Source organism: Uranotaenia lowii, chromosome 2 (assembly GCF_029784155.1).
Source record: "Uranotaenia lowii strain MFRU-FL chromosome 2, ASM2978415v1, whole genome shotgun sequence".
Classification (NCBI taxonomy): domain Eukaryota; kingdom Metazoa; phylum Arthropoda; class Insecta; order Diptera; family Culicidae; genus Uranotaenia; species Uranotaenia lowii.
In genome coordinates, this window is record NC_073692.1 from 104525976 (window position 1) to 104547372 (window position 21397).

Sequence of the window (21397 nt, forward strand, 5' to 3'; positions counted from 1 at the left end):
CATATTCTTGCCGCATCTTTATTTTTCTTATAACCGTAGGATGCCTTCACAGATAACTGACAGAAGTAAATTTGAAAAAAGCAGAATCCTTTTTGTTTTGAAAATTGTTTAAAAGTGCCGAAGTGTTCCAGAACCAAGATGCAGTGGAGGTTCGTAAACATCAACGGATGTCGTTGTCTAAGTAACGCCTCTGAATGATGAGCTGTTGAGTGTTATCAAATTTGATGTTGAGCTTTCATCTTCGACTTTCAGCCTCTGTGACGACCTCTCAGACGTAGCGTCGCTATCAACAGCTCCGTCACAAAACACTTTATCACTGGGGTTATAGTTATAGTCGATTGTAGAAGAGGATAGCTTTGAATTGAACCAAGAAAACCTACAAGCAACAAACGTACGATTAAAAAGAAGAAGCTTAACGGAAGTGGTAGGGAATCACCTAGTAAGAACGGTTGCCCTCGTTTGATAGAAGAAAAGTTACGTTTAATAGTGCAAGAAGCACAAGTAAGTTTATTTCCCTATTTTTCTTATGTTTGCTTATCCTAATCGCAAACACTCAAAAATAAATTAATTTATATAGAACACTAGAGCTAATCGAAACGCCGATCATCCCGATAGTAATCCTCGCCGGTAACCACCTTAGAACACGGAAGTCCGGTTCACTGATTCCGTGGAGAAGGTAAATCCTAAAACGTTAAAGCGAAAACTATCAATTTATAAACAAAAACAAATGTTAATCACAGGTTCGTAAACAGCATTAGTTGCACCAGAGTGCTCTCGACAACGGAAGATTTGTAGTAGACAGAAACAGAATTAAAAGAAACAAAAACTAGTAAACGTAAGTTGAATTACCCCTTGAATTGGAACTGCTGATTAACTTGATCACTATTTAACCTTGTAGGATAATTTAATATACCACAACTATTAAAAAATCGGAAAATCACTTGTTTCTCTACAAATCGACAGCCTCATTCTGGGGCGATCTCTGTGAAGTCTGTAAAGCGGCCGAATTAGTTGAATTAGCAATTCGCAGAGTAGACCTGACTGTGCACTGAACACTGATATGTTTCAACTGTTGTATTTGAGGTTATCCAAAGCTGATGCTTTGAGAGTTTTTTAAGAGATAAGATGATACTGTACGGATTGCAACGGAAGTTTTGTAGTTGTCGTACATAAGCTGATCGACTATCGAAAAGATCCATTTTGTCTCTTTTGACAAAAAGTTTATGACGGTAAGTTTTACTTAAAAAGAGATATCAAAATAAATTAAAACAATAACGAAAACTGCACTTACAAAAATTGTTTGAGTGTGAGCCATTAATCTTTCATTTAAAGAAAAATTGTTTAACTAAACTCGAGGCAAAGAAATCACGTGTGTTTGTCATGTTCTCAGCTTGAAATTTTGCTACCGAAACATTTTGCTTCTGTTTTTTCATTATTGTGTAGGGGGGGGGGGGAGATGTGTAGCCTATAATTGTCAGCCAAACACTCTCTCAGCCGATAAACCATTCCGAATCGGCAAACTCCCTCAACAGCCCCTCACTACACGCACACACACAACGGCTTAGCTGTCGTACCGTGAGCAGTCCTCAGTCAGCCAACGACATTCATTGGAACAGCACACGAGCGAGCAAATACCAAGCGAAGTTTACACCTTATTACCCCGCATAGTTCTAGAGACACAAACACAAAAACAAAAAACCAAACGGAACTATTCCTGTAGAAGTTAGTTTCAATGGCGTTACTTCACGTAACATAACAGAATCCACAAACATGTTCGCTGATATTTTTATCAAAATTTCTACAATTCCTCCAACAATGTAGCAGACAACTACTACCTCGACTTTTAGAGGCGACTCTACCAAGCAAGCCTCTCTAATAAAATAAATTAAATTAAATTACCTCGACTCCATACAATCTAACCACGTGAATTTAACTTTACCTTGTCTCTCCGAGCAGGAAGTATACGAACAATCCACTCTAAAGGTCTTTTAAATCCATCTCAAGGTTCTCACTGCTTCGAGAAAGAGTATTTCCAAGCATCTGGTGATTTGCAGCTACCACTCCAATCTACAAATCATTCAATGTAAGCAAATTTTTGAGAAATTTTCAAAAAATAATTAAAATTTTCTAAGCGTTTTTTTAGAACTCCATAACGGGTAACTATTTGACTACCATTTTCATGCTTTCATGTAGCCTGAGAATGCAGTAACAAGATAAAATATTTTGATGGATAAATTTGAGCGCCTCAAAAATCGACTATCAGCCAGTTTTTCTGGGTTTTGAACCACTGTGCGATAGAACGATCGCTACCGATCTGGGCATTTATAGTCAACCTTGGTTATATTTCTGTACAATCCAGAGTCTTTGTCGAAATCATACAGTGAGCGAAATAAGAATTCAATAGGAATTCAAAAATACTAATATTTTTTAATAGTAAAACACTGTTTCTTTAGTTTTAAGTCATAGATGACAGCACTTTCTTGCAATTTAACCAAATTCATGCTGATTTTCGAATAACCGGGACTAATTAGGGTGTGCTGGATGATTTTGGTCAAGAAATAAATACATGGTACCGTGTGAACACTTTGGAAATTCTTAGATCACTTAATAAAAAAAAATAGAATTACATCAAGGTCACTAACAGTGAATTTTTTGGACCGATTATCAAAATAAAGTTGAACTTTGCGATAAAGCTTGAAGGACCAGACGGCTAGCAGTATTATTGATCTTAATAAACCTGGAAAATCAATATAGAGAATTTGGTTTTAACTGCAAGATAGTGCTGCCATCTACGACTTAACACTGGAATAAGTGTGGTTTACGGAAAAAAGATCTAAGTTTTTGAATTACAACCTATTTTTTCTGATTCAAAAGAAATCCCGAATGTTTGTTTCATCATTTAACGTCATTTAAATGAAGAATGTAAGTAGTTTGGTAAAGAATTCAGCTCAAATATCAAATTCTTTAGTTCTAGAAGAGCATCTCTTAAAACCGGCTTTTAAAACCATTGAAAACCTTTGGAATTCTAGAAAACTCCTTAAAATGCAGATATCTATTTAAATAATTCGAAGATGCATTATTATTCACTTTTACACAGTAAATTAAAAAAAAATCTTGGTTTTGTTGAAAAACTCAAGAGGTACTATTCTTATTTTGATTTTTGGCTGCTCGAAAAATGTCGACGGTAGGAGGCTTTTAGTCAACATTTGAACGGAGCTTTGTTATAAGTGTCATTTCAGTGTGATCAGTGCTTAAACTGCTCGCGAATCACACATGCATTTCGAATAGATGTCATCATGATTTAAAAAAATATACTTATTATAGAAAGTAGGTTTTGTTTAAGAAATACCAAAAAATTAGACATTTTAGTGGGCTGACTAGTGATAACTGCTATAATCTTTTTTTTTCATTAATTTCATTCCAGTCCCTGCACGGTTTCACGGAAGGTTACGACATGCAGGACCTGGTACTGCTGCAAACCTTCCTCGGACTGTCGATAGCACTAGGAATTGTGTTCAGCGGGTCTTCCATCAACAAAACGCTCGAACTGTCGTTCAAAAAGATTCGAATATCTCGTCAATACGTCTGTCAGGTAAGGGAATCGCAATTATTGGAATGACATTATAATTCAAAGGTTTCAATCGTCATCCGCAGGGCTGTGTTACACTAGTTTCGTTATCGCTGCTAATCCTGTCGGCCGTTGCCGATTACCGGGGACTATGTTTTTCCGCCTGGGCCTATGGTTTGGGTCTTGGAGGCTATCGGTACACGCTCAAAATGCTGGCAATCGAGCGAATCCGCGGCAAGTATTTTTCAAAAGCCTGGGGCTTTATCAAAAGTGCGGAATCCTTGCCGGTCCTGTTCGGGGTGCCACTGTGTGCATTCCTAAATGATTCGTCCCACCGTTACGGCCGGGCAGGATATTACATTTGTGCTGCGAGCGCTGCCATCTCAGCCATCATCCTGTTCTTCGTGGGGCACCCGGATGGCAAGAACATGAACTATTCTGCTAATGGGTAAGCAAATTACATCTGCTCTGTCATCAATTACTGAAAACATACTAACAAATTACAGTTGTAAATCTTCCCGTAGGTCCATTACGTCACGATGCACGGCACCCACATCCTCGACTGACTGTCAGCGTATGCTGAATCGTAGTTTCTCATCCCAACGCTTCAACAACCATCAGTGGTCCTATCCGAACACACAGAGCACCAATATGTCCAGCGGCTATCATCCGGTAGGACGAGGTTCATTCGGTTCTCAATCGCAGCGCTGCCTGTCCAGCCAATTCATGAATGGTGGCCTCGGACTGAGCGGGGGAGTGGGGAATTCCGGACCAGCTGGTCGTAGTACCACCAATCTTGTGGGGGCGGCGGCGGCTGGATCTGGCCAGGCCACGCACAACCACAACTACCACAGCCCATACTGCCAAAGCCGTGGCCAACCTCACGGTCATCATCATCATGGTCGGCTGCATAAGAGTCTTTCATTTGCCTTCCAGACGCCGTTCTTCGACGATGAGGAGCGGTCTCAACCGATGGGCGGCTGTCAGCGAATGGGGGGCCACGGAGGCCAATATACGGCGGCCGATTATCCTCCCAGTAGGAGCTACTCACGGTTAGTATATGGAAATTTATGGCTACCCCTTTGTACGTTGAAGCACGATCAAATTAACTAATTAAAGACGTCCGAAGGAAATGGTTACAAATAAAAGGCTAGGGTATTCTAAGTTCCATTAGTTATATTTCAAATTTTTTTTTTCAAAATTTAGTTATGACGCATGTTTCCGACTTGAACTATATTTGCTGCTTCGCGATCTTTGGCTTTCTGGGCTTTCAAAGCTTGAATTTAAAACGCTATTTTACATTTGAGGCCCTCAGAGCCAAAGGGATATGAGTTTAAAAATGATAAATTTGTAGTTAATGATGCCAAACAATTTTTTTAATGCAAACTATATTTGGTAAATTTTACAAAATTTCATAATTTATCTTTCATACGTTTACGTTCGAACCAAAACTACGATTTTTCAAAAATATTTGGTAAATGGCGCAACACGAAAACTTAAAAGCGAGTTTTCTCAAAAGGAGCTTCTATGCACTTTACTTCTTTGGCTCAAAGGGCCGCATTAACATAATAATGAATCTGTAATTTGCATCTGAATCGGATTTCTTCTCTGGAAGTTATGAATATGAATCTTAAAAGCGGAGTTCGGACAAGAATTCCAAATTACTGTTATCTATGGATCGATATATCCAAGAGAGGAGTTGACATGATGGCATCGCACGTGTTTTTTTTTAACTTATTGTGATGTTTGAAAATATGTAAAAACGAGTATTCGGAAGTCCATAGAAACAATAATCGCCACCCTGCTTGTGCACGGGTTTGTGGATGTGTTTTGAACTGGGTAATGGATGTGCAAAAATTTGCTGTATTTTAGAGGCTTCAATCGTTTCTTTTCGAAATTGGTCCATGGCATTCGGAAGTGAAGTTATTTTTATTACCTCGAAAATGTGCAAAACTTTGAAATGGTTTTTTCATAAAATCGTTTAAATTCCACTTCTGACATGACTAACAAATTCTGCCGCCAAAATGTCCAGCACTTTGCTCTAAAAATCTGCAGATGTTGATTCAAAAATGAGCTGTGGCTGGAGTTTTTTCATGTTTGGTGATACCTGAATGTGTATTTATCGAACTGCGAACGTCGAGGAATCCATTTCAATGAAGAACAGTCACCATTGAATTTCAAGCATAAATGTTCGAATTAGTGTTAGCATTGTGATTTTTGGAAAATTAATGGGCGTTTCATGCATGTGTGAAGGTTTCCCGATTCGGGCAAAAGCCGTAGGGGTCTTGGCATACTACGATTGGATAAATTTGTTCCAGATTCATTTGTGTATCACTTAAAAAATTACTGAAGCCTTATGATAACTCAATGATTTTTTTTACATTATTTTTGTATTTTTACGTTTTCATTTTTAGTATTTCATGTTTTCATTACTGAAATATTTCATATTATGTCAAAAGTTCACATTTCATTCATCCCAGGGTGAAAAACAAAAATATTGTAAAAACCTTTGCAGATCTTAAACGGTTTTGTGTTCTTCTAACTTTTTCCTTGTTTTTTTTTCTTTCCAAGAGCGAGATAAGGCGCTTAAACCAGCTTAGATAAGAAATAAGAGTATACAGTATGGTATTTCCATCTGGACCGCTTGCCGGTCCTATCTAGACTAAGCCCTGCTTATTATGCTCGCTATTTATTATCTAAATACTCTTGCAGTTTGCCTCGCTCGTCGGGATACCACATCCTCCCCTTGCACAATAAACTGCCTCATTGCTTCCAGGCATTTTTTTTTATAAATCATATGCAGCAAATTGTTCAAATTTCTATTGTTCTATCAGTCTTTTCATCTCCGTTGTATCAATCCATCTATTTTTCAAAGTTCTCTATAACTTCAATAGTTTTATATTTTCTGGGGATTACATCAAGTCTCCAATTCTCGAAAATCATTATTATTGTTCATTTATCATCCTGTTTCATTGATAAACATTTATCATCCATTTTCTTTTTCAATTATTACTTAAACATTATCGCTTTCAACCATTATTTCAATTTTTCCATTCTTATTCCCATTATCTTTCTCCTTCCATTATCAATTTCTCCATATTCTTCCACTTCTCATAATCTTTTTGTTTTGTAACTTCTTCATTTCAAACGGCTCATATCTTTATTCCCATAACCTCTTTCGATTATATTTTTGATACCACTATCTTTCTCCTTTCATTATCTTCCTCGTTCATTTCTCTTTCCATTATCTTTCTTCAAATCATCTTTCTCTCCATAATATTGCTTTTTTCACCTTGCTTTTCTTCTTTTTTTCCTTTCATCATTTTTCATACTTCCATTTCTCTTGCGCCTTGGGCTAAACCCGACTGCAAAATTGAACACTGCCTTGAGCATAGCTCGGACTAGTGTTTTCATTTCGATCATTTGCGCCTTGGGCCAACCCCGACTGCAAATATTTTCACTGTCTTGAGCTTAACTCGAACGAGTGCTTTCGTCTAATTTTGTTTTGCGTCTTGGGCTAAACCCGACTGCAAAAACAACACTGCCTTTGGCCTAGCCATGACGAGTGTTTTCATTATTTTTTTCCTTCTAAACATCAGCACATGAAGATCACGGCACTTTGCACGCAACAACGTTTTGCGCACTTTGTGGACCGCTCCATATTGCGCACCACTTTACACTCACAATTTTTGTACACATCGTGGCTCCACTCACACCTCTAGCACGTTCCGCAGCGCTCGCCGCACCTCTCGTAACGCTTCACGTAGCGCAGGCATGTGAAACTCGTTTAGGTGTGCGGGCCGCATTAAAAATTTTCTATGACGTAGAGGGCCGCAGCCAAAATCAGTAAATACGGTACATTCAGCTTTAGGTTTTTTGCAGTAATATTCTACATAAAAATCAGTGGTGTTTTTTTTTGTGACAATTGAGGACGGGACTACGCGAGCCGCATGCGGCCCGCGAACCCCCAGTTTGACATGCCTGACGTAGCGTCTCTCGAACCTCTCGCAACGCGTCTCGATACTCTCGCAGCCGCTCGAACCTCTCGATGCACATCTAGCTACGCCTCTCGCACTCCTATGTGGTTTATCTATAGGTGGGGTCAACTAGAATCATTAGTATTAGTACGTTGTATCCATACAGTTGTTTATGAACGATTGTGACGTAACACGACGCCGTCGCGGTGGCAAACATTCAACACATCAATGAAACCGTAGCAACGGCCCAGAATGTTTGTTATTGACGTTACCATGATAGAATGTTACTCAATTTTCGAGATGCCGTCGTGTTGTGGAAGCAAAATTATTCTCGATGCAGATTTTAGTTTTCAAATTCATTTCTCGGGTTATCGAAGTAGTTCAACGGATTCAGCTGTAAAAGAATTCGTTTGCTCCCAAAATGTTGTCCAGAAATACCTTTCCTGGAATCGAAACGAACAACAACGATGGGTATAAAGTTCCTGTAGAAAAAGCTGGCAGAAGAGAATATGTTGAGGAAATCTAGCGAATACCGTTCTGATTCATTGGAATGTCTTCAGTTACTGAAAACAAACAAAAATCTTTTTTTTTATCATTTTCATAAACAGCTTCTGTTTCGAAAATTCAGATTTTAATTTTATTGTGAATTTATTAACAAAGTTGATTTATAAAAGTCAGTATACAAAAATTATGATCACATTTCGATTAAGAGCTTAGGTTTAAAATCGCACATTTTAGGTTTTCCATATCAGATTTGAAACTCAAATCAAGATTTCACATACAGTATTCAGGTTCAGTTAAAAGATCTTATAGTTTGATTTAGAGTATAGACCCAGAATCTCGGAATTTACAAACAATGCGAGATGTGTTAGATTTTTTTCAAATCATTAGAAAATTATATAATCGCTCTTGCAGGATATCGAACATGTGATTCAATTTTGAGCATATTCTGATTATTACTTCCACTCGATGCTCGAGCTCGATGGTATAATGTACGTATGAAAACGGTCGTCGCAAGGCGACTCGAACGTTGAGACGCTCTTGAACATTTGTGACGTAGCAATCAGAACATTGAAAAAACTGATTCTCACACTCGTGCAACGGTAGTCTTGTCCGCACCTATAGATAAACCACATAGCTCGCACTCCAGTTCTAGCACTACCCCTCGCTTGCAGCCAACCGAATCAAGACTTCTATTTCTAAGACAGGGGTAGTGCATCTGGCGGATCGCCAATATGGTATTTCCATCTGGACCGCTTGCCGGTCCCATCTAGACTGAGCCCTGCTATCTATTATGCTCGCTATTTATTATCTCAATACTCTTGCAGTTTGCCTCGCTCGTCGGGATACCACATACAGAAATCTAGACCAATACAAAATGATAAATTCGTTATGTTAAAATTATAACAATTAGGTATTACTTTTAACTATCACTCTGATCCTAAAGATTTGTGATTTCTGTGCACAAAATAACTTATTCCAGCCGTGGAAGAATTGACCATTATACTGAGTCGATTTGGGTCGTTTTTGAGTTTCTTAAACCCTGGGGTCTAAAAAGCTTCGTTTTTGTTCAAAACACATCCATATTTTTCAGAACTTTTAAGTAAATCGACTCAGTTTAATGGGCCATACTTCCACTAAAGACAAGCAGCCTTTTTAAGCTTTTTTTTTGGTTTATTCATGACACTTTAACACCTTGTAACTTTTTAAGCTATGCTTTCTACGAATTACCCCTCGGAGCGTGTGGTACTTGTGTGTGGTCCCCGTTTTTTCCGTTGTTCCTGACGTCTCTGCGTTCTCTGCTCCACAGTGGGCCCGGCCGATTTATAGCATAGCATAGGGTGACTACACACATCTTGCACTGGCTTATACATAAAGTACAAGTGTTAATCAGAGCCAACACGAGATGCCAAAATAAGTGTCTGGATTCAAAACTTATTCCAAGTGCGGCTTTGATTTTCCGTGAGGTACTCCAATGTACACTGCGGAAAGTCAATGTAATCATGATAGGGAAGTTCTGAAACAGCGAAATAAACTCTTCAGGTGCAGAGAACTCATACGACCCATAAAGTTGTTTCTGAAAGGATTGGGAAGGGTTTAAGATATGGGGGATCCTACATGGCAAGTAGGACTATGTTAATAAAATAACAATGATATGTTTTATAAATTCCTAAAAATTAAACAACCTTACCGAAATCAGCTCATTCTTCGTTTCTCCTCAAAGTACCAAAGTACATTGCATTAGAATGTATGCAATGATGGAGCCTTAGAGTATTTTCAACCAATTGGTCAAAGATTCTTCGAAAGCTGTTGATTAGAGAGGATTGTTGGGATCAGAAAATAACTTAAAATTATGAATAAGAAGAAAAGGAGAAATACCAATTATATGTGAAAATTATTGTCCTTTTGAAAATGGATGTAGAAATATGGATTCGAAGAAAAATAGTTTAATATAGGTATGTCATCATGGTAGCATTTTTCAAGTTTTAAACATTTCACATTATCCTATATTTCTGAGTCCGTAGATTCACAAATTTCATAAATTTCCTCTATTTTTATGAACTTTTTCTTTGTCTTTTGCAAGATCTTTCCACTGACGAGTGTCTAGACCATTATCAAAACGATCCATATTTTGTTTAAAAATATCCGGGTACTTAAATGCTGGTCTTCTCCTTTTGATACTTGCTGGCCATTTGCAACATGTGGAGCTCTGGTCTTCCTACTACATGACTCCAATATCTAAACTGATAAGAGCCTTTGGTAATTGTTCTTCTTTGAAGAACTGCATCAATAGATTGTCTGATGTTACTAGCTGTGTCCTTCGGCAGTTCGCTATTAGTTCAGCTACTAACTATTTGCCGCTCGTAGCCTATCATCCTTACCCTATTTGCTTTTGTAAGGACCGATGTCTGCCCTCCGTGGTACATTGTTGAAGCGATAATAGAATGATGTGAGATAGAAACAATTTTTTCTGAAGGCTTCATTTTTGCTTTAAACTCTCTAACTACTTTTGATACTTCGATAGCTAGCTTACATCTTGCCTTCATTGTTTGAGAACGACATTGTTGCCCCTAAATATTTGATGTCGGTTGCCAAAGTGTTTGAAATGATTCTTCGTTGACGCATTTGATCGTCCGCATGATCAAATATGGTGGAATATACTACGCCTGTAAAAGAGCAGCAATAGCGACGACAGCCCTCTCACGGGCCATGTCGAATAACTCGGCGATCCGCTGCAGCGTATGGAGACTAGCGACTGTGACCTTGTCTATTCTACGATACGGGGCGGCAGCCTTGAGCAGGCAGTGTAACCTGCAAAAGCTCTGCAGTGTGCAGCGGCTGATGAACTTGCGAGTAATCAGCGCATACCGAACGGTGTCCTAGGTAGCTGCTGATGTTGTAGCGGGGGTCATGCCCATCTCGGTTTTGCTAGAGGAAGATATCTTTTGATACGAACACAGGCACATGCCCGATGTGGGGAACAGACATCAGATCGGAGACATGGAGAGGTGGATTCCTCATGACACAGTTCTTGACTGGTCACGGACGCTTCATGCAGTATCACCATCGGTTTGGACACGTGTCCTCGCCATTCTACCCAACCTGCGATGACACAGTAGAGACACCAGAGCACATAGTGTTCAACTGCCCGAGGTTCGAAGGGATACGCGCTAACATGCTTGCCGCCTGCGGACCAGACATGAGGATGCCAAATACTTGCCGCGTGGTCAGCGATGGGTTCACCCGGATCATGACTGCCCTGCAGAGGAGTTGGAACCAGCACCAGTCCGCGACCGGTGTAGGGTGACTAATTCGTCAGGGAGGATCTGAGTTGTGTGCAGTAAAGCAAACAAAGGTAAGACTCTACCTTCTGCGTATACCGAGCTGCCTGGTACGTCGCGCGTCTGTGTGTAGGATACCTCCAAGGTTACCGTCGCGGAGTATCCGAGTCGAACGCGCCCTCTGCGATGGAGGCTGTGGTGGTAAGACAAGACCTTCTCCGCAGTCAAACTCGTAGGGGGAAGAGTATTCACGTTGCGGAGTACTCTCGGTTATAGTGGTCTCACGTCGCCGTCGGATGAGCCACTCGAGTAGGATGACATCACCGTCTGGATGCATCTGAGTCATAAACGTTAAAGACCCGTACGTGTGCTGCGACAGGCTCGAGTCTAGAAGAAGCTGCTCTCGATACGGCACACGGCGGACAAAAAGCCTAGGGTTGCCAGCCAAAGGGAGGAGGAAGACCGGACCACGGTCGGAGTAGAATGTCTTTTCGGCGGGGGGCATTCGAGTAGTGTGCGTCCGATCCAGCAGTAAAGCATACAAAGATAAGACTCTACCTTTTGAGTATGCCGAGCTGTCAGGTACGTCGCGAACGTTGTGTAGGATACCTCCACCGCCACGGATTATCTGAGTAGAAGGCGCTCGCTACGACAGAAGCTGCGGGGATAAGACTTGACCTTCTTCGCAGTCGAACTCGTAGGGGAAAAGTATTCACGCCGCGAAATACTCTCGGGTAGGGTGACTTCACGTCACCGGCGGGTGAGTCACTCGAGTCGGTGTAGGATGACGTCTTCGCCGGGAATCATCCGAGTAATTTTCGTAAAGCCCCGGACGTGTGCTGTGACAGACGCGTGTCTAGGATAAGCTGCTCTCGATTTGGCTCACGGACGGGCAAAGAAGAGAAGGCCTTGAGCCAAACCAAGCGGAGCCAAGATCTCGAGTCGTTAGAGGAGAGATCATTGGTCTCTGCAGTGGTCTCGAACGGAGGCGGAGCGAACGATAGTCGTGCAAACCAAGCGAGCCTCGAGTTTCGTGTAAAGGCCGGAGAAATTTGTGGCTTTTTTTGTTTCTTCTTCTGAGCAAAGCACGTGGTACCGATACAAGGTAATCGTGTGCAACCTTCTTTCAGGATTGAAAAATGCAACTAGTCCGTTAGGAATTTATTGACGAGAATATGATGTGTGTTAAATAAGCATGCAAATAATGAAAATTTCACTTAATGAATTGACATTGGATTGAAAATTTAATTGAGAATTCATGAAGGTAATTATTCACCGTGAGTTTTGATTGTTGATTAACTTTTACGATCTTATCGTTCCTACAGTAGCGTTTAAAAAATAATGAAGCGCACAAACTTTCAACATTGACAGACTGTCATTTATTTCACAGTTGATATTTTTTTCATGAAACTTCCACACAAGCTAACTCAACTTAAAAACTATTCATTCATTGTGTTTTGAACCTTCTGCGTGCACTAGGAACTAGTAAAATAGCACCATTCTCATAAAAGTAGGAACAATTGAGATTGCCTCACAAATCAAGCTATAACATTATCAAATTTCACGTTTTCATCTCTAAATTTGATGAGAGATTATAAATAAGTATATTCTAATATTGGGCCATGTTTTATTGATTTCTTTCAATTTCAAAATTCATTTAATTCTTGCAAATTTTATTTTTCCAATGTTCTAAAATGATATTGATAGTTTAGCTAGTGCAGTTTTTCCTATAGATTGTAACTATGGATCTATGGAATCATACATCCGTCCATAGAAACGAAATCGCCTGTTACCCCAAAACCACCCGATTATCTAATTCAAAAAGTTATTCCTACAGTCCCATCAACGAATACCAACATTTCGTAGCTGTGCAGAAGTTTACAGAGCCTGAATTAGTTTACATTCTGTCAAAAAACCTAATAACGAATATTAATGCTTCCGTGGAAACTCTCGGCAGAAAATGTGATATAATGTCACAAACCGTGAACAAAATTTGCCGGAGATTACAGAACACGCGGCAGAACAGAAAAATCACCAGTGCCATTCACGTTCATAAAATGTCACACCACAGTCAATCTGCAAATATTAATTAACCGCAAAACGTCTCCATTCATGGTGCGCCCATCAAGGACCGAACTCTGCCAGGCCGTCAGAGTGAAGTCGAGAGGAGTCGTCCAACCATATCCGCAGCTGCCTGATGTTGGGGGACTTGGCAACGCAATTTATAATTTAGTAATCCCTGTTCATTTTTGTTTTATCCTGCCCATCTCGGGTGCCAAAGTCAAACACAGAGGCTCTAATGCTACACGAATCAGCAGCATCATTTGAAGTCCTGTTTTTTTTTCGTTTGGAGAATAAGGTAACTGGATGAAGGTTTGATCTATTCATTTCGGTTTCAATGGGATGAATCATCCAACAGGATGAAAATCCCTGAAAAAAAAAATCATTTCGGTTTCAGATTTCAGTTCCCGATTTCAGTTGATTTTTTGGCCAACAAATTCATAACCTAATCTGAAATATAAAATATCAGGTTTTATTAAATTTTCCGTGTTGATATAACTGATGTTTTATATGTAAGATTTAGTTATAAATTTCAAAAATCTTTTCGAATGAAAATATCTCACCTTCACCTTTTCGACCGACGAGAGTAAACACGTGAATTCAATCTTTAAAATCCAAATGGAATTACTTTCTAAACGTGACACAGCGGGCGAAAAAAAATCACTAGTGATTTCTATAATTTGATAAACTTATCTCTTAGATAAAAGTATCAACCTTAACTAAATCTGATAAAAATAAACGAAAATTTAAGCAATATACCAATAAACTACACCACAAAAAGGAAAATAATGTTGTATTAGGTACCAAGCCATGCTGATGTTATCATCGAACGAAAGCATGATGCTTAAATAAACATTTTGAAAAGTTTCTTAAATTCTTTCTGTTTGCAAAAAACGATTATTTAAAGTGATCACCATAACTTTTTTTTTGTCTGAATCTACTTATGTATGTCATTTCAATGCTAATATACATAATCAATGAGAATTCGGATGAACATATCCACACAAATTGCAAATGAGATGTGTTTCCAAATCAAGAGGCAGCATTCGAGAAGCTTCCTCATTGCTTGTTATCCAAATGATTCGTTGTCCTTCTGACGAAATTAAAATATTATTTAAACATAAGAGGAAATACATATGATTGTATGAACTAAATTTAAACCTGGAATTAGGGAGAATGGATACAAAACCGTTGATGAAACCGCTACTAAATTTTTAATAAAACCGCTATAAACAAACTCATATTATTTGATTGCCTAACTCTCGGCGTTTATGACGTGACAAAGTATGAACATGTTTTTTCTGTTCTCCCATTTGATTTCATCTTTGTAGGTATGTAACTACTTTCGTTGCTCGAAGAACTTTGGGATGAAAATCCCGGAAAAAAGCCCGATGATCTTTTGAAAATTCAATGTCTATTTTGAATCAAATTAACCCACAGTGCCTTGATGACGAACTTGTTTACGCATTATGCCATCAGCATAGGACAGACAGAAACAGAGAGAAGCAGTAACCATTTTCTAAGCTGAGCGTTGCGAAGCATTTAATCGTAATGCCTTACAAACAGAGCAAGTATCTAATCCATATCAAAAGATAATAATTGCTGCGGAAGTTGAAACTATACCGAGGGTGCTTTCCGGAAGAACGTGTTATCCACATCCCGGGAACTCATTTTCCGGCAGACATTAAGTAGGATTAGATTAAATTCCATTTGACTTCTTTTGATGAGCTTCATAATTTTCAAACTAATGCGAATGCCAGAGCTGAATAAAAATGCTGGGAGACGAGGCGAGAAAGGAATAATTTTGTAATTTGGTTAGTTATTCATCTTCAGAGTTTTGACTTGGAAAATAACTTAACATCGCCTAATTGCGATAAATGATACAATCAAAAGGAGATTTATTCTTAATAAGCCTCAAGAGAAATTTAAAAAAATATATTGATCTAACATGAGAAGATATCCAAAACGAGATTTTTAAACAAAAGCTACTTTCTGTATGGAATTAAATTTTTTTTAAAGTAGGTGGTTTTCCAATAACCGCTGATTTTGAAAGATTTGGAGGTGCTAAGAAATTTGAACTTTCATCAATCAGTAATAACCTTTTGAACTAAACTAAAAATTGATTGAAAAACACTAAAAAAGGTTGAATTAAAATTATTAACAAAAAATCAAATTTATTCTGTAGACTCAAATTCAGATTCGAAAGCCAGCCTGACAGAAAAACCCAATGAAAAAATGGGAATAAGGAAAAAAAGTCATTAAATTTTAGAAATAATTCAAAAAATTAAAATTATCAACACCAAATTCATTCCGTGTGAAACAAAAAAAAAATCCCTTATTAAAAACATTCTTCAGATTCAGAATTCAGATTCAGAATTCAGATTCAGAATTCAGATTCAGAATTCAGATTCAGAATTCAGATTCAGAATTCAGATTCAGAATTCAGATTCAGAATTCAGATTCAGAATTCAGATTCAGAATTCAGATTCAGAATTCAGATTCAGAATTCAGATTCAGAATTCAGATTCAGAATTCAGATTCAGAATTCAGATTCAGAATTCAGATTCAGAATTCAGATTCAGAATTCAGATTCAGAATTCAGATTCAGAATTCAGATTCAGAATTCAGATTCAGAATTCAGATTCAGAATTCAGATTCAGAATTCAGATTCAGAATTCAGATTCAGAATTCAGATTCAGAATTCAGATTCAGAATTCAGATTCAGAATTCAGAATTCAGATTCAGAATTCAGATTCAGAATTCAGATTCAGAATTCAGATTCAGAATTCAGATTCAGAATTCAGATTCAGAATTCAGATTCAGAATTCAGATTCAGAATTCAGATTCAGAATTCAGATTCAGAATTCAGATTCAGAATTCAGATTCAGAATTCAGATTCAGAATTCAGATTCAGAATTCAGATTCAGAATTCAGATTCAGAATTCAGATTCAGAATTCAGATTCAGAATTCAGATTCAGAATTCAGATTCAGAATTCAGATTCAGAATTCAGATTCAGAATTCAGATTCAGAATTCAGATTCAGAATTCAGATTCAGAATTCAGATTCAGAATTCAGATTCAGAATTCAGATTCAGAATTCAGATTCAGAATTCAGATTCAGAATTCAGATTCAGAATTCAGATTCAGAATTCAGATTCAGAATTCAGATTCAGAATTCAGATTCAGAATTCAGATTCAGAATTCAGATTCAGAATTCAGATTCAGAATTCAGATTCAGAATTCAGATTCAGAATTCAGATTCAGAATTCAGATTCAGAATTCAGATTCAGAATTCAGATTCAGAATTCAGATTCAGAATTCAGATTCAGAATTCAGATTCAGAATTCAGATTCAGAATTCAGATTCAGAATTCAGATTCAGAATTCAGATTCAGAATTCAGATTCAGAATTCAGATTCAGAATTCAGATTCAGAATTCAGATTCAGAATTCAGATTCAGAATTCAGATTCAGAATTCAGATTCAGAATTCAGATTCAGAATTCAGATTCAGAATTCAGATTCAGAATTCAGATTCAGAATTCAGATTCAGAATTCAGATTCAGAATTCAGATTCAGAATTCAGATTCAGAATTCAGATTCAGAATTCAGATTCAGAATTCAGATTCAGAATTCAGATTCAGAATTCAGATTCAGAATTCAGATTCAGAATTCAGATTCAGAATTCAGATTCAGAATTCAGATTCAGAATTCAGATTCAGAATTTAGATTCAGAATTTTCAAATTGCGACCCAGAGATGGGTCTTGACTCAAACATTCAGTCAGCGAAACTTTTTTTGTAGAGAAATGAATCCAACTTAGATGAAATTTCAGGGACTAGATAAGAGAAAATCGATGTTGAAAAACATGCGAAAAAAATTACCTTGTCTCCCGGTGAGGCGCAATATGTGGGTTCAAGTCTCACCGGGAGACAAGGCGAATTTTTTTCGCATTTTTTTCAACATCGATTTTCTCTTATCTTGTCCCTGAAATTTCATCTAAGTTGGATTCATTTCTCTACAAAAAAAAGATTCAGAATTCAGATTCAGAATTCTGATTCAGAATTCAGATTCAGAGTTCAGATAAGAAATTAAAATTCAAATTTAATAATCCCTAATATTTGACCTCGAGATCGGTAGGCTGGTTTTTTTTCTTAAAGCAGCTGTTCAGCAAATTAAAGCTGCTCATCCTATTTTCAGTCATATGTTGTGACAGACTTAATCATTGTTTTCATTCCAAATATGACTAGGATTTCGATTGTTATACCTAGATTGGGATGGTTGAAAACCCAACAAAACAAGCCCTACCAGCAAGAGAAGATAAACTTTACGCTGAAGTTGAATACCTGGTAAGAAGGTATCTTATCTCGGAAAACAACCGTCTCCCACATTCTTGTGTTTGGACTTTTGTTTGGAGAAAAAACAGTCATGGGTCGTTTATCATTTATCCGAGGGATTTAGTTCATGCAGCAAAACAGAAAGCTGTCGAACGACGAACGGAAAACGTGCGATTTGGGCCGCATTTCTCGCCCTTGTTTGGTGTTTATCCGGCTTTATCATTTGCTTGCCTACATTCAGGCGTTTTGGTCTTTAACAAATTGTGTTCCGGTGTTTTTCCATGGCGCGATGCTTGCTTGGACCATCAATCACGTGAACTGCAAAATCATTGCCGAAATTCCTTACTATTTTGAAATTAATTTAATTTCGCACTTCTTCGGACGGGATTTAACGCTTCAGCGAAGCTATTGCCAGGTTGATTAATTGCCTTTCTTTCTCCGAACAGATGTGAAATCCACCATCATGGTCAGCATCAGCTGCAGCAGCAACAACAGCACAGTAATCATCATCGGACCCCATCGACGGTCGGGGTTCATCCGGCGTCATCATCGGCCGGCGTCTACTTCTGCTCCAACGGCCTCCAGAGTAATCCATCGCGAAGCCGGAGTGTCCCGGAAGGACTAGCCACCGGGCATCAACCGGAAGCCGGGCCCGACTGCCATTCCTGGAATCACTGCCACTGGACCACGGCCAACGGGGTCAACTTCTGTCGGCCGACGCGCCCGGTTCAAGTCGTGGAGCAAATCACCACATCCGTTTGACTAAAGTTTAAGGTTATGCGATTTTTCCTCTGCATTTCGATTCACCTGTTGGAAGGATTGTTCTCGTAGTTTGTTCAACGTGTTGCGCTCAGGACAGCGAAATTCGAATCTCCAAATGGTAGGCTTTCAACCGGCCTCTCATCCACATCATAAATCAACCAACAATTTTTGGAGCCAACATAACGCGCGGTTGTCATAACACATATACTAAAATTGGATTGATAAAAAAAATCTTATATTTAACCCCCCACTCCATACCATGACTTTCTCTCTTAGTGTAGGCGAAGGGTAGCGAATTGAGGCGGACGGATGAAAAAAAATAATCAACGCCAATATAGCCCCCATGATGTAGAAAATGATAAATGTGTTCAATACACCGAATATAATTAATTGCGAAAGCGGAAACGATCCGTGCAGCTAAACTGTGAAGCGTGCTCGATTTAATTAACAACCTAAGCAAGGCGAAACTCCGGCCGGAAACGACCCACCCAGAGATCCTGGAAAAACGAAATCGAAACTCGATTTCAAAATCAGGACAACCTGCCGGGAAATTCTGCTGTGTACCCTAGAAAGAGTGAAAACCAATTAAAAAAAATGCAAATCGCGCTATCGTTTCGACATTGAGTGTCGAAAAAGGGTGGAAAAAACAACTTTGAGAGAAACGTGATGGCTTCATGGCGGCGGGACTGAAGCGTAATTCTAAAGTGTGTATGTACGTGTCTGTAAATAGTTCTGTTCCCAATGGATCACTACCAACTAGTGTGTCCATTGTTAAAATTAGTTATCGAGTGCCAACCGAGCAGCGGCGTCCCATTGAAAATAACCGGAACCCCAGTGGATCACACGAATCAGCAGGAAGTTGGTCTGTAACTCTGAGTTAACTTTGATTCAGTGCCAAGTTGATGATTTATCGGGACGAATGCAGTCAACGGCGCTATTCGGTAGATTAAATTTTGGGGATCGCAGATTTAATCAAACTTTGGCTGATGGGTGAGATACTTTGATTGGAAATTAGATTGAGGTTTGAAACACTTTTTGATTTTAGCCATTGAAAATCGCGTTGAATCAGCAGTAGCTAGATTTTTTAGGGAAATATCGGAAATTTGAATAAAATTTAAAACCGAGCACTGAATTTCGAGTGATGGATTACGAGTTGGGAATTCCGAATTGTGAATTCCGAGTTTTGACTACCGTGTTTTGAAATCCGGGTCTTGAATTCGAGTACTGAATTTCAAGTTCTGAATTCCGTATTCTGAACTCCGAAATCTGATTACCGAGCTCTGAATTTCGAATTCTGAATTCCAGGTTCTGAAGTCCGAGTTTTGAATCTCCAAGTTCTCAATTTCGAGTTCTAAATTACGAGATCTGAATTGTGGGTTCAATATTCCGTATTCGAAACTCTAAATTGCATGTTCTTTGTTCTGAGTTTTTGATTCCAAGTTCTAAATTCCGAGTTCTAAATTCCGAGTTCTGAAGTCCAAGTATATAATTCCAAATTCTGAATGCTGAGTTCTGAATTCCAAGTTATCAATTTCAAATTTCTTGATTTAAGTTCTGCATTCCGAATTCTGCATTCCGAGTTTTGAATTGCGAGTCAGAATTACGAGTTCAAAAGTCCGAGTTCTCAATTTCGAGTTCTGAATTCCGAGGTTTGAATTCCGGTTTCAATATTTCGCATTCTGAACTCGAGATTCCGAGTTTTGAATTCCGAGATTTGAATTAAGAGTTTTAAATTCCGAGTTTTTAAAATTCCGAGTTCTAAATTACGAGTTTTATATTCCGAGTTATTAATTCAGAGTACTAAAGCCCTAGCTCTGTATTTCGAATTCTGAAGTCCGAGTTCTCAATTCCTCGGTCTAAATTCCAAGTATATAATTCCGAGTTCTGTATTCTGAAGTCTAAGTTCTGAATTTTGTGTTCTGAATTCCAAGTTTTGAACGACTTCGAATTTCTAGATTCTTCTTTCCGAATTCTGAGTTCCGAGTTTTGAATTGCGAGTCTTAATTCCGAGGTCTGAATTCTTGGTACAATATTCTGTATTCTGAACTCCAGATTCTGAGTTTTGAATTTCAAGAATTGAATTTAGAGTTTTATATTCCGTGTTTTTTAATTCAGAGTTCTGAATTCTATGTTTTAAGTTCAAAGTTTTTAATTACGAGTTCAAAATTCCGAGTTCTAAATTCCGAGTTCTAAATTTCGAGTTCTAAATTCCGAGTTCTAAATTCCGAGTACTGCAGTCCGAGCTCTGAATCCCGAATTCCGAATTCCAAGCTCTGCAGTTCGAGTTCTGAATTCCTCGTCTCGAATTTCAAGTATATATTACCGAATTCTGTATTCCTAAGGCTGAGTTCTGACTTTTATGTTCTGTAAATTTGTTTTTCGGCATATCGGTGAAAAGTAGTTCTGAAATTGATAAAGATGGATAGAGAAGTGAGAAGAAAATTTACAGATGTTGAAAAGAGCGAAAGAGCATTTTTGCGAGGAAACTTATTAACGTACACCATACTTTACCCTGCAACATTTCATTATTTAGGAGAAGTAGTACCGGGAAAGACGTGGCACTACCTTAACCTATACAATGAAATCTGGTTGGTCCGAAGTCTACATGTGGTGAACACGTATACTCCGGACGGGCATACGTGTTCACCACATGTAGACTTCGGACCAACCAGATTTCATTGTATAGGTTAAGGTAGTGCCACGTCTTTCCCGGTACTACTTCTCCTAAATAATGAAATGTTGCAGGGTAAAGTATGGTGTACGTTAATAAGTTTCCTCGCAAAAATGCTCTTTCGCTCTTTTCAACATCTGTAAATTTTCTTCTCACTTCTCTATCCATCTTTATCAATTTCAGAACTACTTTTCACCGATATGCCGAAAAACAAATTTACAAAATTAATTAACGGTGGTTAA

General features: G+C 38.4%; 1 protein-coding gene across 5 annotated transcripts in view; it reads left to right on the forward strand.

Annotated features, from left to right (window-relative positions):
• LOC129746484 (uncharacterized) overlaps positions 1-20996 on the forward strand; it is a 221222-nt gene extending 200226 nt beyond the window's left edge. For 4 of the 5 annotated variants that reach the window (XM_055740142.1, XM_055740144.1, XM_055740143.1 and 1 more), the window contains exons 10-13: positions 3425-3592; positions 3655-4016; positions 4075-4620; positions 18169-20996. In XM_055740142.1, the coding sequence (XP_055596117.1) occupies positions 3425-3592; positions 3655-4016; positions 4075-4620; positions 18169-18484 (1392 nt within the window). In that variant the 3' untranslated portion in view covers positions 18485-20996. The remainder of the gene's footprint in view (positions 1-3424; positions 3593-3654; positions 4017-4074; positions 4621-18168) is intronic. The other variant, XM_055740146.1, reaches the window with a different exon arrangement.
• The last annotated feature ends 401 nt before the right edge of the window (positions 20997-21397 follow it).